The sequence below is a fragment of the Pecten maximus genome, chromosome 4, assembly GCF_902652985.1.
Source record: "Pecten maximus chromosome 4, xPecMax1.1, whole genome shotgun sequence".
Taxonomy (NCBI): Eukaryota; Metazoa; Mollusca; class Bivalvia; order Pectinida; family Pectinidae; genus Pecten; species Pecten maximus.
The window spans coordinates 24327044-24347844 of NC_047018.1; the positions used below are offsets into that span (position 1 = coordinate 24327044).

The following is a 20801-nucleotide window of genomic DNA, read 5'->3' on the forward strand; positions in this document are numbered from 1 at the left end:
TTTGCACGATAAACGTCTCTAAATGGACCGTTTAACATATATCGTGTAAAAAAACTAGCATGTTTGCCTGCTTGTTTATTTAAACTTAAACGAAATCAAAATGATTCCAAAAATAGCTCCTTTTAACCCAATTAATGAAGACACAGACAGCCGAGGGTTGATATATACAATCTCCGATACAGATGAAGGTACTCTTCAGTATTTCTGCTTCCGAGATACGTTCTGTCTCTGACGTAGTTACAAGATTATATAATAACCTAAAATGTCTATTGGCTAAATAAAACTGTGTCTGGTGCACTGGGAATTTCTTATCGTGATACAATGTAAGTCACAGGGTAGCTTTTGAGTTTTTTAAGGGAAGGAAACAGTGTTGAATTATTTTCCCCCAGATGTAATATAGATACAACATCTTTATGATCAGATCACTTGCGGTTTTCGATTGTTTTTTTTCGAGTTTTAATACTTAGTTCTTTCAAACCAACAAAAGGAATATGTAGATTTTTAAGATTGTGAGTTTTGGTCTCGCATACATGTACTTTTTGAAAATATGTAAATTACGCACAAAACTCATTATTAATAAAAAAAAAAAAAAAAAAAGTGAATTTATATTTTTAGTAAAGAACTTTTCAGAGTCACAAACACTGCAGTCTGTAGGTAAATAATTACAAGGGAGCACATCCTGGTAAACTTCAACACCATGCTGAAGTCTGGCTGGGCTGGAGCACTTTGACTCGATGTGTAGCATGCTCATCACTTATGATAGGTTTGGGGGGAAAAGAAGACAAGAGTTTTATAGGAAATTTTGATTTATTTTTCATACTCCAAAGTAAACACTGAATCACAAACTATAGTATTGGTATATATCGTTAATAGACACAACACTTATTATAACTTAGATAAAATTATAAGATAGTATTAAATGTATCAATAAGCACTTCTTCATATCACCAATTCGGTTTGCTAACAATATTCCCGGCCCCTAAATCCCCCCTCCCTTCTCTCACCCACATATCTTCGTCTCCCCGACCCCTACATCCCTCCCCTTCTCCGTATCCCCGACCCCTACATCCCTCCCCTTCTATCACCTACATATCTTCGTCTATCCGGCCTCTACACCCCTCTCCTATATATCATCATCTCCCCGTCCCTACACCCCTCCCCTATATATCATCTCCCCGTCCCAACACTTCTCCCCAACACATCATCATTTGTCTGACATCCTCTCCACTCCTCCTACATAGCTTTGACTATCTAACTGATCCAATTTGTCCCTCCTTCAAACCTATCCCCCTCGTTCATCATTACCTTGTATACCACCTATCTACCCTGTTATGATCTTCTCTACCAGAATGTTCCCTTTTGTCTCTCTTTTCCAACTCTCATCATTGCCACCCTATCTGTTTTGGTCAGACATTTTCGTACCCTCGCCCTCCCCTGAAAAAATCTTCAATATTCTATCGTACTTCCCAGCTTTGTCGTGACAGACCTTCCCGGTCCCTACCCCATTTCCCCATCTGCACACCCTACCCCACCACATTTTCTTTTCAAACTTCACCTCATCCCTCCATCCTTCAATCCCATTTTCTCTCTAATTATCATCTCATCTCGTTCTTCCCTCGTGCTTCATAATTGTTAATTATTTATTTCCGGCATAAATGTCAGACATCAAGTATTTCAGTCTCGAAATAGACATTCCATGTAAGATATTATGTTTAAAGACCGATTTGGTCAAAATTCTGATTTACCCCCCAAAAAATGTAAAATTAAATATTATTTATCTTATATAATATGTGTGTTAATTGGTTCTTTAACACGGTTCCCTGTTTTCAATTTTCCACGTCTACAGCGGCCATTTTACATCCACTGATATTATTAAACTTTGTCATTTTAATGAAATGATCATTTTTGGAGACTGAAAGTGTTGGTGTGGTTTTCCTTTTCCTTTGATCACAAAAACATAGATGTTGTTTTACAAGTTATATACAGCACAGCGTTAGGGTTAAGCCCTGATAAATCATGTTAAAATATTCTACATCGTCATTCATTAAAATAATTCTTAAATTGTTAAAGCATTTAAAACTTTTTACAACAAATTGAATATTTGTTTAAATCTATAAATGAATAGGAAAGGACTTCCCCTTTAATTGATCAGTCGAGATAAAAACGTCATACATTTTGAGTTTACTAATCAACAATTGATCAAAATTTTGTAATTTGAATGTGTAAATAAAAGAAAGGTTAATTAAACGTTAACCGCTTCGATCGCTATACTCAGTACATGAGAATGAGAGAGAGCGATCCTGTCTCTCATCTTACCACAGATAACCTAGGATGGAGCACGTGACAGAAAGACAATACCGTTTGTTATATTTTTAATGATTAAAATCTAAACAAGATGCAACAGGTTTTGAATATTTGATATCCTGGTTACTTTGACTATAGCGAGGTTGTATATAATACGAATTTGAATTAGATATAATAAAACACGCATTATCCATCCTAAGTCTATCTGATCCGAAATTGATCGAAAGTATGTTTCCGGGTATCCGTTACCCGGATGTCCCCAGACAAACCCGGACTGTATGACACGTGACTACAGCCTTTATATAATGGTGTATCTGATCTTTGATACCCATATCAACCAGATAAATAGTCCTGTTGTTTACCTGAACGTTATATCACATGTGGGGACATAAGTTCGGTGTTTACGAGTCCCTTCTCGTCTACTTGATGACGAGTTTTAGTTACCTGTTACTCATATGAGTTTTTGACTCGTAAATTATTTGGAATCTGACTCATACTGATGCCAGTTTCTTACTCGTATGAGCTTTTGACTCATGCATTACTCATGAGAATGTCTGAGTCATCTGTTTCTGATGTCAGTTTCTTACTCATATGAGTTTTTGACTCATGCATTACTCATGAGAATGTCTGAGTCATCTGTTTCTGATGTCAGTTTCTTACTCATATGAGTTTTTGACTCGCGCGTTACTCGTGTGAATGTCTGACTCATCTGTTACTGATGTCAGTTTCGTACCCATGCGAGTTTTTGACTCGCGCGTTACTCGTGAGAATGTCTGACTCATCTGTTACTGATGTCAGTTTCTTACTCATATGAGTTTTTGACTCGCGCGTTACTCGTGAGAATGTCTGACTCATCTGTTACTGATGTCAGTTTCTTACTCATATGAGTTTTTGACTCGCGCGTTACTCGTGAGAATGTCTGACTCATCTGTTACTGGTGTCAGTTTCGTACCCATGCGAATTTTTGACTCGTGTTACTCATGAGAACGTCTGAATGAACATCTAACAGACATTGCTCTCTTAATACATGATCATGGTATGAGTGTTTGCCCCTGTATAGGGCCTGCTTTGTATACTCATATCAGCTCACTGCCACACCCTAGGGCAGTGGCTTCTTCACCCCCGGGGCCATGTCTCCCTGCCCCGGCAGGGTACGTTACTCGTGATTTGTCTATCCACATAGTGGATACCGTCGGGATTGGAGTTAACCAAGTTTTGGAGGTAAAACCTCAACTAACGTAGGTAAACACCACAGCACTTTATAGTACAATGTCTAACTAACGATAAAGTAGCTGACATGGCCAGCCAGTCGGAATGTATAATGGTACCGTACGGCAGAGACAGCTGATCGTCCGAAACTCGAGGCATACGCCAATATCATGTCTTTAAAAAGCATTTCATAAATTAACACGGGACGTTTTTCATGCTTTTTGTTTTTCTTTTTTCTTTTTTTTTGATGATGAATTTTGTACCGAATTGCGATTTCCACATAATTTACCAAAATGTTTAACGCCAAATGTAGTCAACAGTCACTTAATTTGTAATTAGTCTCTGGCTCACTGGTTTCGGACAAACAACTCTAGGTCGTACGGAGATGAAGGATGCTGTAGTCTATATTGTAAACATCTGTCGTCTGGCAACCGCCATCGTTGTATAAAACAGGAAACTGTAAAGGGTATTCCATGTCGTACAAGTGTTTGTAGAAAATGTTAGCACCAATGTGTTTCTAGGCAGCGATAAATGTCGTGGTCTCATGACGACACATAGCTCGACTCGAACCCTGAGTCGTACGAAATGTTTTGTTCTCCGTGAGAAGAGTGATCTAGGTACGATTCGCTGTGAACGAGGTTGCTCTGTTTGGATGGTGTTTGGTTGATATTGTCACATGGTGTAGATACAGAACTTGTCAATACGTTGTCGAGATGACAGTTGTTGCACATTTTGATTAAATCGTCCTCTGACCCAAACATGTCTGTCTCGGACACCGATCCGTCGTCCGAGTCACTGACCAGGTCACATGAACTGTCGGGGAGTGAACTGTTGCTATAGCGACGATGGAATTTTAGCTCCTCGATAGCCTCGTTCAGCATGAGCAGCTGCTTCATTAGGGACATGTCCTGGTCCATCAAGGATGTCTACAAAACGACAAAACGACATTAGTGTAAATTATGACCAAGTATACTTGTACAACACTATATAGGTAGTGGAATACCATGCGACAATACCTCTTCAGTACATGCAGATTTTAACTTGTGACTTGTATATTTATGTATCTATGTGTACTATTTAAGCATTGATGTCATTTTTTTTAGTTTCATCGGGGTATGAAACAAATTTTGTTTGCAAACTGTATAAATCTACGCGGATTCTTACAGAAGTTTGCAAACAAAATTTGTTTCATACCCCGATGAAACTAAAAAATAATTGACATCAACGCTTATAATTAATTTTTGAAAGTGATTTTCTACTTTAAAACATGTTTTATGTACAATTTTACTGGTTTTTAAATGGGATTCTTTTTCTCAAATCAATACGCAACGTCAATTGTCGTATAGTGACGTCACATTTTTCGCGCCATTCTCGGAATTTCTTTCATAGAAGAATGAAACGAATTTTTCGACCAATCACATTTGAGTATTTACCATGAAAACAAAGAAAAATTAATTATTACGCCATATGGGATACAACAAAATACACTTTGTCAAACGTGTCAAATACGGCACACAGTGTATAGATACCAGGAAGACAGGGCACCTTCCGAGTGTCTGAAGTATGTAATCAAACTGCTTATGTTTTTACGTTACTTTAAGTATTTTCTGAGTACAGCCATTTCCTATGGATATTATTACAATAATAATGCAATAGGATTTTTGGTAGTGTTTGTTGATAATTTAGACGAGGCCGGACGGTACACTCCCTCGGATCACGTGATCAGATGTGTGACACCGACACGCACGTGTAAGTTAAGGCACCTACTTCCTCTTGTGATTATTGGATGCACGTGGGCAACCGCAGGTACTGAGAGTGATACTACTGCCATGCCGTATCCGAGATTAGAGATGGTGCTTTACACGTCTCGGTTTGACTATCTTGCAACATTAATTTGATTCTATCAGGAATACTAACAATATGGTAGATGTGAGCGATGCCTGTTGATTACTGAAGTATATGACATACGGATACATGAGCTGAGAACCTGGCGATACGTAGGAAGGGCATTGTAAGCTTTCCTGTAACACGAATATTTAACGTTACAAGGAGTGTAAATTACATCCGTTTTATCGCCCCCTGACAAAACCTCATAAACCACATCACCGGCAGATGTCGCACTTTGATGTGCTCGTGCGTTACCGGCGCAACCAAGAGTACATGTATGGTGTAAGAGTGCAGTATGATTATATGTAAATTATAAAAAGTCCTAATGTACTGTATCTGAATGGTTATCCCTCGCATACAGCACGTTTCTGTATTATCAATGCTTTATTTCTGTCTCACTCTCGGTAATTTCAACGGCACGATATTTTGCTTGGCTAGTACTGTTTGGAAGGTCCTGTACCCCTCGAGACGCCAGCAGTACTCACCAGTCCTTGAACGAGAAGTCATTCCAACCTAGTTATCTTGATTGACGCGCAAATATAAGAAATACAGTCAATGTAAAATAATACACACATATCCCGTGTAAATAATACACACATATCCCGTGTAAATAACACACACGCACCCCGTGTAAATAATTCACACGTATCCCGTGTAAATAATACACACGTGTCCCGTGTAAATAATATACACGTATCCCGTGTAAATAACACACACGTATCCCGTGTGAATAATACACACGTATCCCGTGTAAATAATACACACGCACCCCGTGTAAATAATACACACGTATCCCGTGTAAATAATACACACGTATCCCGTGTAAATAATACACACGTATTCCGTGTAAATAATACACACGTATCCCGTGTAAATAATACACACGTATTCCGTGTAAATAATACACACATATTCCGTGTAAATAATACACACGTATCCCGTGTAAATAATACACACGCACCCCGTGTAAATAATACACACGTATCCCGTGTAAATAATACACACGTATCCCGTGTAAATAATACACACGTATCCCCGTGTAAATAATACACACGTATTCCGTGTAAATAATACACACGCACCCCGTGTAAATAATACACACGTATCCCGTGTAAATAATACACACGTATCCCGTGTAAATAATACACACGTGTCCCGTGTAAATAATACACACGTGTCCCGTGTAAATAATACACACGTATCCCGTGTAAATAATACACACGTATCCCGTGTAAATAATACACACGTATCCCGTGTAAATAATACACACGTGTCCCGTGTAAATAATACACACGTGTCCCGTGTAAATAATACACACGTATCCCGTGTAAATAATACACACGTGTCCCGTGTAAATAATACACACGTGTCCCGTGTAAATAATACACACGTATCCCGTGTAAATAATACACACGTGTCCCGTGTAAATAATACACACGTATCCCGTGTAAATAATACACACGTATCCCGTGTAAATAATACACACGTATCCCGTGTAAATAATACACACGTATCCCGTGTAAATAATACACACGTATCCCGTGTAAATAATACACACGTATTCCGTGTGAATAATACACACGTATCCCGTGTAAATAATACACACGTATCCCGTGTAAATAATACACACGTATCCCGTGTAAATAATACACACGTATCCCGTGTAAATAATACACACGTATCCCGTGTAAATAATACACACGTATTCCGTGTAAATAATACACACGTATCCCGTGTAAATAATACACACGTATCCCGTGTAAATAATACACACGTATCCCGTGTAAATAATACACACGTATCCCGTGTAAATAATACACACGTATCCCGTGTAAATAATACACACGTATTCCGTGTAAATAATACACACGTATCCCGTGTAAATAATACACACGTATCCCGTGTAAATAATACACACGTATCCCGTGTAAATAATACACACGTATCCCGTGTAAATAATACACACGTATCCCGTGTAAATAATACACACGTATTCCGTGTAAATAATACACACGTATCCCGTGTAAATAATACACACGTATCCCGTGTAAATAATACACACGTATCCCGTGTAAATAATACACACGTATCCCGTGTAAATAATACACACGTGTCCCGTGTAAATAATACACACGTATCCCGTGTAAATAATACACACGTATCCCGTGTAAATAATACACACGTATCCCGTGTAATAATACACACGTATCCCGTGTAAATAATACACACGTATCCCGTGTAAATAATACACACGTATCCCGTGTAAATAATACACACGTATCCCGTGTAAATAATACACACGTATCCCGTGTAAATAATACACACGTATCCCGTGTAGAATAATACACACGTATCCCGTGTAAATAATACACACGTATCCGTTAAATAATACACACGTATCCCGTGTAAATAATACACACGTATCCCGTGTAAATAATACACACGTATTCCGTGTAAATAATACACACGTGTCCCGTGTAAATAATACACACGTATCCCGTGTAAATAATACACACGTATCCCGTGTAAATAATACACACGTATCCCGTGTAAATAATACACACGTATCCCGTGTAAATAATACACACGTATCCCGTGTAAATAATACACACGTATCCCGTGTAAATAATACACACGTATCCCGTGTAAATAATACACACGTATCCCGTGTAAATAATACACACGTATCCCGTGTAAATAATACACACGTATCCCGTGTAAATAATACACACGCACCCCGTGTAAATAATACACACGTATCCCGTGTAAATAATACACACGTATCCCGTGTAAATAATACACACGTGTCCCGTGTAAATAATACACACGTATCCCGTGTAAATAATACACACGTATCCCGTGTAAATAATACACACGTATCCCGTGTAGATAATACACACGTATCCCGTGTAAATAATACACACGTGTCCCGTGTAAATAATACACACGTATCCCGTGTAAATAATACACACGTATCCCGTGTAAATAATACACACGTATTCCGTGTAAATAATACACACGTATCCCGTGTAAATAATACACACGTGTCCCGTGTAAATAATACACACGTATTCCGTGTAAATAATACACACGTATCCCGTGTAAATAATACACACGTATCCCGTGTAAATAATACACACGTGTCCCGTGTAAATAATACACACGTATCCCGTGTAAATAATACACACGTGTCCCGTGTAAATAATACACACGTATCCCGTGTAAATAATACACACGTATCCCGTGTAGATAATACACACGTATCCCGTGTAGATAATACACACGTATCCCGTGTAAATAATACACACGTGTCCCGTGTAAATAATACACACGTATCCCGTGTAGATAATACACACGTATCCCGTGTAGATAATACACACGTATCCCGTGTAGATAATACACACGTATCCCGTGTAGATAATACACACGTATCCCGTGTAAATAATACACACGTGTCCCGTGTAAATAATACACACGTATCCCGTGTAAATAATACACACGTATCCCGTGTAAATAATACACACGTGTCCCGTGTAAATAATACACACGTGTCCCGTGTAAATAATACACACGTATCCCGTGTAAATAATACACACATATCCCGTGTAAATAATACACACGTATCCCGTGTAAATAATACACACGTATCCCGTGTAAATAATACACACGTATCCCGTGTAAATAATACACACGTGTCCCGTGTAAATAATACACACGTGTCCCGTGTAAATAATACACACGTGTCCCGTGTAAATAATACACACGTATCCCGTGTAAATAATACACACATATCCCGTGTAAATAATACACACGTATCCCGTGTAAATAATACACACATATCCCGTGTAAATAATACACACGTATCCCGTGTAAATAATACACACGTATCCCGTGTAAATAATACACACGTATCCCGTGTAAACCTTATGTATAGTTTGCTGACGACACAACACCTGGGTATTGCGCGCCAGCATCAATTTATTTCGGTACAATTTGAGTTGACATTTCGATAAAAACACTTTCTACCACAATACCCCGTGTTATTCAACTCTCAGACCATCAGTTAATCATTACAGCTGTTGATTAACAATATGTTTATACCACACGTGGTATAAACTCTGTACGCATTTTGATTGGCTAACACGGTGAACTTTGACCCAAGCTGCAATTGTTATTGACGTCATCAATAATCTAATGACGTCACATCACCAGGTCCCGGACGTCACCGGTACACTTTATTTGCATACGCAAAATTATACTTAGCCACGTTTCCCTTTGATTCAAGCCGATAGTATTGTGGTAGAAACAGGTCACACGACTCGAAATTGTTGGATATGGAATTTATTTCACACTCGTAAGTTATTTTTTAAAAGTTGCAAAAAACACTCGCTAAAGCTCGTGTCTTTTGTAACTTTTAAAAAATAACTTACTCGTGTGAAATAAATTCGATATCCAACAACCACTCGTTGTGTAACCTCTATATATATAACAGAATTAGCTGTACTGTACTGAAAAAGCTCTGGACAAAATATTTCCTGATGTCAGTAGAAAGAAATTTACAAGATCCTAACGCTTACAAATTGCAAAAACTTAAGCCTACAAACGCGATGGATCGCCTTCCGTGCTTTGTAAGCTGTGTACCTAATACTTAGCTGCAATGCCCAACTTGTCTCCAGCATTAACTTATAGGAACCTTTTCTGAAATATTTAATCCTTGTGGGTAGAGTTTTGTATGCTCGTGAAGAATACCTGTTTTACTAGCTTAAATGAATCCCGATACTTGGACGAGACCACGAAACCTGGGCCCCGGAATCCACTGTGAGCGCGGTGACATGGCGCCAATGCGCCGTGTACAGTGCATTCAAGGCGATGAACGATTCCCTTTTAAAGATTTGTTATCAATAAACATTTAATTAAGTTTAATCTACATTATTAGGTAATTGATGGCGCTTTGAACGAATGTAACGTCACAACAATGATTCTGACATGAAATGACAGGAATCTATGTACGTCCCTGGAAATGATCGTCACCAACATAAACACATACTATGATTTGAAACCCCACTCTGAATTCTATTTAAAAGTATGTGGCTGCCGTGTTAGATCAGAAATATGGTACTTAATTTCCAATTTTGAATTAGTTCCATTCACATCAATCACATTTAGAAAACACCAATTTCATGCTACCAAGCGAACATTACAGTTCGGGTATCCTACCCCCAGGAGAACCTAAAACTAGGGTATCCTACTCCCGGGAGAACCCAAAACTAAGGTATCCTACCCCCGGGAGAACCCAAAACTAAGGTATCCTACCCCCGGGAGAACCTAAAACTAAGGTATCCTACCCCCGGGAGAACCCAAAACTAAGGTATCCTACCCCGGGGAGTATTAGTATATCACCATTTTCTCGTCATCTTACGATGCTATCTTCAGTGAAGTGGTCAATCAGAAAGACTGACTTTAGAAACAATATCTACATTTAAAACAAATCCAGTGAACGTCCGTACACAAAGTTCTTCAGAATGTAGACAATTTAACATATGACAAATCCATCCTTTGTGTGTAGTGAATGATTTAGAGGCCTGTTGGTATGGCCGCCTGATAGCAGAAGCGATTTATTACATCAATCAATGACTCATTCAGATTTCTCTTGACATTTTAGGAAACATGAAACAAATTCATTTAAAAGGCATTTCATGCATTGAAAAGATTTAAATGTTGATATCATACTCAAATTTATGAAATCTGAGTAAACGGTGTCAATATTAATCGAAATGACAAGGATAGTAAAATACTGGTATGAATGGGGATAGCCAATACTGCCTTGTCACTGTAGGTGGGGGAGGGAAGACAGGGGGGCAGTTAACAGTCGTCCTGACAACCAAGGTAACATCGCCCGTAAATATTTCCGTCCTGTACAGTTGCAGGGCACTGGGTATGTCTCTCTGGCACGTGAACTGGTGCGGGACTTCCAGACAGGGGTTCGTTACTGCTCTAGTTTCACTGTCTGTTTCCATACCAGTTATATACTTAACGAGTTGGGTGGACAATTCGTTAAAAGAAATTATTCCAATTATAAAGATTGGCGGTTTTATGCACAAAGCCGAATTTGGACACCATTGAATTTCTGTTGACAACACGCGGGAGGGGCTTATATATCTCAAACTACCCGATAGAGTACGTCACACGTAGATCGTGTTACCATTGTTATAAGTATGGAATATCTATATATCTATATAGTAAAAAATGCACAAAGAATTTCTACAAAGACATAACTGCCAGCTTATACAATAACGATATCGTATCTCATCGCTTGTTCAGGCACGTGCTCAAGAAATGTCAATATTTTCTCGCTTCAAACGAGAAGGGTCCCAAACCAAACCCATGGTATATATTTTGTATAAGATCAAAGTCAAATATCTGAAGCATATTCTGTTTAAATGTTTAGTCATAAACTGTTTATTGGAATTCACTTTTGAATAAGTTACTTGTCTGCTGTGTTTATCTAGAAAAGAACAAATCTCTTGTCTGTGCCACCGTGTGACATTGTAAAGTGGATGTTTATCTAGATCAGTATAAGTAGCCGGACTCCTTAGATTGTCGTAGCCCAGTATACACACACAAACATCTTCAATCGACAGAGTTATATTGTATGCAGCTGATTTATATTTACAACTATCATTTTTGGTAAAGTCATGGTGATGACGTCATCACAATGTCGACCAAACAGCCGAGCCAATCAGAGGGCGTGTCTGTGTTATTCCGTAGCCGTGTAAATGGAAGACAAACAATGGAAGAATATGAAAGTAAATGTCCGTTTGTTTGTCCATTAGCTGGGATTAAACGGTTTTGTCACCTATCTAAATTTAAACTTGATGCCATCACTGTGTTTCTACCTGGGTTTGTTTGAGTCAATAGTGTGGTAACTGGGTGATACGACGTTACAATATTTCCCCGTCCGTTAGGTATCCGTGGATTTGATAATCCACATAACACTTGATCTCGTCCTCGTTATAAAGTCATAGCTTAATCTCTCGTTTCTAAATATATATTGTCCTTTTACGTGACAATCGGCACAGTATCAACTGTGATTGATCTTCACTAGAAGGTGCCTAGTATTACAGAACAATGGCTGACAAGTTTGAAAAAACAAAACAAATAACGAATTCGAAATTTAAATTTGTTGCGCGGGTTGTTTACACATTGAAATTAAATGATCCTGTCCATTTTCGGTCAATATCATCAAGAACTGGAGGAGTGTCTATTATGATCAGCTCAAAAGTCTTAGTTTTCGGAATGATATTCGAAGATCAGTTCTTTCTGTACAGCGGCCACACAGACAACGATGCCTGGGGATTTCAATGATATCTTGTAAATAAAAGCTGTCAGAGATTGTGTTATCCAACTACATGTATATCATTGTCCGTTTTATCAATAGTACAATCAGCTTTTCCTGGTTTTCCAATGTTTCACAACTTAACTTAAACTAATTAAATTATTTTGAGAGCCGTATCTGAAACCAATCATGTCAGTACAATACACTCCTTCATCAGAAGTTGTCATATAAATGTCCTTGTCATTTTCTATTTATCCATTTTAAATTAATTTCTTGAAACCTTTCCGTTATCCATAACATATGTAAAGTTGGCTGTACTAATTAACGAGGTTACAGAATACCCGTGTACGTACTGGAGATATCAACATAGTCTCCAATAACACGAAGTCTGTACACTGTATGTCTAAACTTAGAACATTCAGGGAATCCAGACTCCGTGGCGGAATTTAATTAATTGTGAGTTTTTTCGGTACAAACCGGTTCCTATGATAACAGGAACGGATTCGGAATGTTACCTAGACAATGGGATTCCACGAAACGGCTAATTACTCTTAATTAGCCCAGTGGTATCTGAAATAATCTGGTTGTAGTGTTTTAGACGGGTGTTTGTGGTCGTACATAAAAACACTCAACACTGACACTAACAGATCTAGTGATACACAAATTCTCTCCGCATTTATATAACAGTGGTATAACTCCCCGCCCGTAACATCTTACACTCATCTGTTTTCTCTCATCGCCTAGATAACACAAGTTACCACATGGAGACGTCTGCGAATAGAAATGGCTGTTTTAGTATCCGTGTGGGTACTCCAACGTTTAGACTTTTCAACCCTCTTCAATGCTGAACTCATTATGGATGTTTGTTTTACCTACATCGTATGAACTGATCTTCCTTTTATATAATATGTATATATATTCAAATTCTAAACATGTGGCAAATAAGGTCAATACAAATCGTATTAACATACAATTATCATACACGAAACTTCATCACTACACACCACCATTACAGAGTAACCTTCATCACTACACACCACCATTACACAGTAACCTTCATCACCACACACCACCATTACACAGTAACCTTCATCACTACACACCACCATTACACAGTAACCTTCATCACTACACACCACCATTACACGGTAACCTTCATCACCACACACCACCATTACACGGTAACCTTCATCACCACACACCACCATTACACGGTAACCTTCATCACCACACACCACCATTACACGGTAACCTTCATCACTACACACCACCATTACACAGTAACCTTCATCACTACACACCATCATTACACAGTGACCTTCATCACTACACCATTCACAGTAACTCATCACACACCACCATTACACGGTAACCTTCATCACTACACACCACCATTACACAGTAACTTTCATCACCACACACCACCATTACACAGTAACCTTCATCACTACACACCACCATTACACGGTAACCTTCATCACTACACACCAACATTATACAGTAACCTTCATACTACACACCACCATTACACAGTAACCTTCATCACCCACACACCATTACACAGAACCTGATAACACACACACACATACACAGAACCTTACGAAACGATCAATACACAGTAACCTCTCAACACACCACATTAGACAGTAACCTCATCACTACACCAGTTACGGTAACCTTCATCACTACACACCACCTCACAGTAACCTCTCACGATAACACGTACATTAACAAGAACCTTACATCTACTTACACCATTACACAGAACCTTCATCTTTCACACCATTACCATATAGTAACTAATCATACACACCACCATTACCGGTTAACCTTCACTCACAGGTCACCACTCATTAACCACAACCATACACAGTAACCTTCATCACTACACACCATCATTACACGGTAACCTTCATCACTACACACCACTATTACAGAGTAACCTTCATCACTACACACCCTCATTACACGGTAACCTTCATCACTACACACCACCATTACACAGTAACCTTCATCACTACACACCACCATTACACGGTAACCTTCATCACCACACACCACCATTACACAGTAACCTTCATCACTACACAGTAACCTTCATCACTACACAGTAACCTTCATCACTACACACCACCAGTACACAGTAGCCTTCATCACTACACACCACCATATTTCACAACGATGAACGTTCCTGAATGTAACTTGATAAAACAGCGAAAATAGCACAAAGGTCAGAAAGATTTGAAAACGACGGAAAGGGAAGTTGTAGGAAGTTGAGGAGGTGATGTAACACTATATAGCGGCCTGCATGTATGTACTTCCTATCGCTGTAGGGAGGTTATGTCTGTGTAATTTTGTCAACGAAGATAAACTGTGTTATATAAATCACGGTTACAGTCTACTGGTTTATACATTATAGAGTATTACACTGGTCTTACTGTCATCCATTACAATGTTATAGTAATCAGAGTAAATAATAGAGAGATCCATTTACCGGGATATCAACGTTCATGAACTTTAAGAAATTCTCTTACTTAAAATATCCCAGAGGAAAGCATTTAAAATTTAAGAAAAAGTTATTAATATGTTTTCCTTAACTAAAATGCTATTAGGCACTGACTGTTAATAGGAGGTGAAACAAAATCACCAATCGAGTAATATTTTAACTGGTAGCCATTTTTTTTTTATAATTATCGAAATTGAAAACAAAATATCCAAATTGTTTAATTTTTGTTGGAGCTACCGACACATATAAACAGTCCCCTTGGTGTAACGGTGTGATGTTGAGCGTATATCTCTTCAGTAACCAATAAGTGTTTTTAGTCAGGACAAGTTATTTTTTTTATTTTCGTTTATTGCTTAAACCATTCGAACACTGCCTGGAGAACGTCTAATGTACTGTTAATACCGATTGTGTCTTAATATACTGATGTGCTTGTATTAGTGTTTTATCGCTCTTGGGAACGTTTTGACGTTTGATTTATAGACTAAAGATCTCGTTAATAAAATCCACCGACACACAGGAATCTCACAACGTTTTGGTTTATAGACTGAACTTGACATATACGTGTTCAGTAATGTGTTCAACAACTATTTACAATATACGTCAGCGATGTTTTATACTTGTACTTGTAATTATAACTATTTATTGCATTTTTGCCGGTGAAATATAGAAATTTATCAAACTAATAAAACTTATATTTTCACTGCAGCGATGAGCAGTGAAAATATAAGATTTTGCAGTGAAAATATAACTTTTGCAGTGAAAATATAAGTTTTCCGTTTTTGACCAATCAGATCGGACCTTTGTATTCACCTCGTTGAAACTTGCTGATTTTTCCAGTCGAGGCGGAAATAGATAAATTGGTTATTTTGCTGTATTTCTGAAATTTTTAGACTAGTTTTTGACAAAATATTCACTTGACGTTAGCTATTCATGCACAGATTCTCCTATAACAGCAGAAAACGCTTAAATTGCATTGATCAGTCCTTTCAAAATGGCGCCGTCAAGTTGACGTGGAGTAACGTCACAAAGAGATGACGTCATTACTGATTCCCGCACTTTTTGACACTATTAATTTTTAATTAAGCATTGATGTCATTTTTTTTAGTTTCATCGGGGTATGAAACAAATTTTGTTTGCAAACTTTATGATTCTTACAGAAGTTTGCAAACAAAATTTGTTTCATACCCCAATGAAACTAAAAAAAAATTGACATCAACGCTTATAATTAATTTTTGAAAATGATTTTCTAATTTAAAACATGTTTTATGTACAATTTTACTGGTTTTAAATGGGATTCTTTTTCTCAAATCAATACGCAACGTCAATTGTCGTATTGTGACGTCACATTTTTCGCGCCATTCTCGGAATTTCTTTCATAGAAGAATGAAAAGAATTTTTCGACCAATCACATTTGAGTATTTACCATGAAAACAAAGAAAAATTAATTATTGTTTTTTAAAATTTTGTTTTTAAGTTTATGAAATGCAATAAAAAGAAAATTTAATCGTATGACAGAATATTTCGATATTTTCCACTCGTGCTTCGCACTCGTGAAAATATCGATATTCTGTCATACTCGTAAAATATATGTTATATTAAACGGGAAATCATTCAATATCCTCTATATACCACTCTTGATATGGTCATAGTACCACTGGGATCTAGTATGGTCATAGTACCTAACACAGCGATAACTAAGATCTAGGTATGGTCACAGTACCTAACACAGCGATAACTAAGATCTAGGTATGGTCACAGTACCTAACACAGTAATAACTGATATCTAGGTATGGTCATAGTACCTAACACAGTAATAACTGATATCTAGGTATGGTCACAGTACCTAACACAGTAATAACTGATATCTAGGTATGGTCATAGTACCTAACACAGTAATAACTGATATCTAGGTATGGTCATAGTACCTAACACAGTAATAACTGATATCTAGGTATGGTCATAGTACCTAACACAGTCATAGTACCTAACACAGTCATAGTACCTAACACAGTCATAGTACCTAACACAATAATAACTGATATCTAGGTATGGTCATAGTACCTAACACAGTAATAACTGATATCTAGGTATGGTCATAGTACCTAACACAGTCATAGTACCTAACACAGTCATAGTACCTAACACAGTCATAGTACCTAACACAGTAATAACTGGGATCTAGGTATGGTCATAGTACCTAACACAGTAATAACTGGGATCTAGGTATGGTCATAGTACCTAACACAGTCATAGTACCTAACACAGTAATAACTGAGATCTAGGTATGGTCATAGTACCTAACACAGTAATAACTGAGATCTAGGTATGGTCACAGTACCTAACACAGTAATAACTGATATCTAGGTATGGTCATAGTACCTAACACAGTAATAACTGAGATCTAGGTATGGTCAAAGTACCTAACACAGTCATAGTACCTAACACAGTCATAGTACCTAACACAATAATAACTGAGATCTAGGTATGGTCATAGTACCTAACACAGTCATAGTACCTAACACAATAATAACTGAGATCTAGGTATGGTCATAGTACCTAACACAGTAATAACTGATATCTAGGTATGGTCATAGTACCTAACACAGTAATAACTGAGATCTAGGTATGGTCAAAGTACCTAACACAGTCATAGTACCTAACACAGTCATAGTACCTAACACAGTAATAACTGAGATCTAGGTATGGTCATAGTACCTAACACAGTCATAGTACCTAACACAGTAATAACTGAGATCTAGGTATGGTCATAGTACCTAACACAGTAATAACTGAGATCTAGGTATGGTCATAGTACCTAACACAGTAATAACTGAGATCTAGGTATGGTCATAGTACCTAACACAGTAATAACTGAGATCTAGGTATGGTCATAGTACCTAACACAGTCATAGTACCTAACACAGTCATAGTACCTAACACAGTAATAACTGAGATCTAGGTATGGTCATAGTACCTAACACAGTCATAGTACCTAACACAGTAATAACTGAGATCTAGGTATGGTCATAGTACCTAACACAGTAATAACTGAGATCTAGGTATGGTCATAGTACCTAACACAGTAATAACTGAGATCTAGGTATGGTCATAGTACCTAACACAGTAATAACTGAGATCTAGGTATGGTCATAGTACCTAACACAGTCATAGTACCTAACACAGTCATAGTACCTAACACAGTAATAACTGAGATCTAGGTATGGTCATAGTACCTAACACAGTCATAGTACCTAACACAGTAATAACTGAGATCTAGGTATGGTCATAGTACCTAACACAGTAATAACTGAGATCTAGGTATGGTCATAGTACCTAACACAGTAATAACTGAGATCTAGGTATGGTCACAGTACCTAACACAGTAATAACTGATATCTAGGTATGGTCATAGTACCTAACACAGTAATAACTGATATCTAGGTATGGTCATATTACCTAACACAGTAATAACTGAGATCTAGGTATGGTCACAGTACCTAACACAGTAATAACTGATATCTAGGTATGGTCATATTACCTAACACAGTAATAACTGAGATCTAGGTATGGTCATAGTACCTAACACAGTAATAACTGAGATCTAGGTATGGTCACAGTACCTAACACAGTAATAACTGAGATCTAGGTATGGTCATATTACCTAACACAGTAATAACTGAGATCTAGGTATGGTCACAGTACCTAACACAGTAATAACTGGGATCTATGTATGGTCATATTACCTAACACAGTAATAACTGGGATCTAGGTATGGTCACAGTACCTAACACAGTAATAACTGAGATCTAGGTATGGTCACAGTACCTAACACAGTAATAACTGGGATCTAGGTATGGTCATAGTACCTAACACAGCCATAGTACCTAACACAGTAATAACTGAGATCTAGGTATGGTCATAGTACCTAACACAGTCATAGTACCTAACACAGTCATAACTGAGATCTAGGTATGGTCATAGTACCTAACACAGTAATAACTGAGATCTAGGTATGGTCACAGTACCTAACACAGTAATAACTGAGATCCAGGTATGGCCATAGTACCTAACACAGCCATAGTACCTAACACAGTAATAACTGAGATCTAGGTATGGCCATAGTACCTAACACAGTAATAACTGAGATCTAGGTATGGTCATAGTACCTAACACAGTAATAACTGGGATCTAGGTATGGTCATAGTACCTAACACAGTAATAACTGAGATCTAGGTATGGCCATAGTACCTGACACAGTCATAACTGAGATCTAGGTATGGTCATCGTACCTAACACAGTAATAACTGAGATCTAGGTATGGTCATAGTACCTAACACAGTAATAACTGGGATCTAGGTATGGCCATAGTACTTAGTAATAACTGTAAGTAAACCCTGGACCTACCAATAAGTCAGTCAGTAATTAGTACATGTACACCAGATAGTGATAATTAACGTTTATACGTACATGTACACTGATACTGATAATTAACATTATCATAACTCAGGGATAGGACCGTTTTCTCCTTCTTTCTTACATGTAGCAACGAAATTTATAATTTGAATTTATAATGTTCATATGATGATGATGATGATGATGATGATGATGGTGCATATATCAATGTCAAATGGTATCTGTGTATTGTTATTGTTTTCAAAATCTGCTGGAAAAAAATACGAAAAAAAAAAAAAACAACAACAAATAAACAACTATATATTAAGTATACAATATAAAACAATTTTGGGTTTTGATCGTTTGTTTGCTTGTTTGTTTGTTTTTGTTTTGTTTTTAATTTTACTGATATGACCCTGGTACCACTGCTATGATTGGACTAATAGACTATTGTTTATTCTAAATTCAATGCACGTATAGCTTTATATAGAAATACTAAAGACATACCATTTCTGTGCCCAGTTTTTCCATGGCAACATCTATGGAGGATTTCTTAGTCTTGTGTCCGGGTCGGAGAGTAGGTGACAGTCGTTGTTTAGACATCTCCATGTTTTCCATCCTTCGTCTGTAAAACTCGCGACATTTGTTGGAAAGCTCTATTGATTCTGTGTATTTATCACGATTGTCCATTGCAGGGTTAAATTCTCCACATGTGGTATCCATTTTCTTTACAATTTTATAAGAAACTTTTTTGTACGAATTACAATTGTCTATTTATGTTTCCTTCTTCGGTGAAGTTCGTTAATGTTCGCTAGTGTTCGGCTCATTTAAGAGAACCGTCGTCGGCAGTGTCTACGTTCTAACTGGGGAGGCCGCCTTTCTGGTGTATAGTATATAGTCTACATCTCACCGTACCCAGATCTAACGGAGGGACTTGACAACCAGCGAACACTGGGGAATGTACACAGTGAGTCAGATTCTAAACACACACAACTCTCACACAGACTTGAGAGTTTTAACATGAAAGCTAATATAATATAAAGAAAACCACATAGGTTAATATATAGAGCTTCGGTCTGAATAAAAAATGACATTAGATATTTAAACGGTTAAATCATTTCAACAGATATAATAATGGCGTATTAACGTAACGTATTTGTAAATAGT

The 20801-nt window shown here is 37.5% G+C and overlaps 1 protein-coding gene across 1 annotated transcript; it reads right to left on the reverse strand.

The window, feature by feature from the left end:
* Positions 1-1606: 1606 nt before the first annotated feature.
* LOC117325573 lies at positions 1607-20508 on the reverse strand. The gene is made up of 2 exons (XM_033881902.1): positions 20142-20508; positions 1607-4439 (listed from the first exon to the last, which is right to left on the reverse strand). The coding sequence occupies exons 1-2, from the start codon at positions 20355-20357 to the stop codon at positions 4056-4058; spliced, it is 600 nt and encodes a 199-aa protein (XP_033737793.1). The 5' UTR covers positions 20358-20508; the 3' UTR covers positions 1607-4055.
* Between the last annotated feature and the right edge of the window lie 293 nt (positions 20509-20801).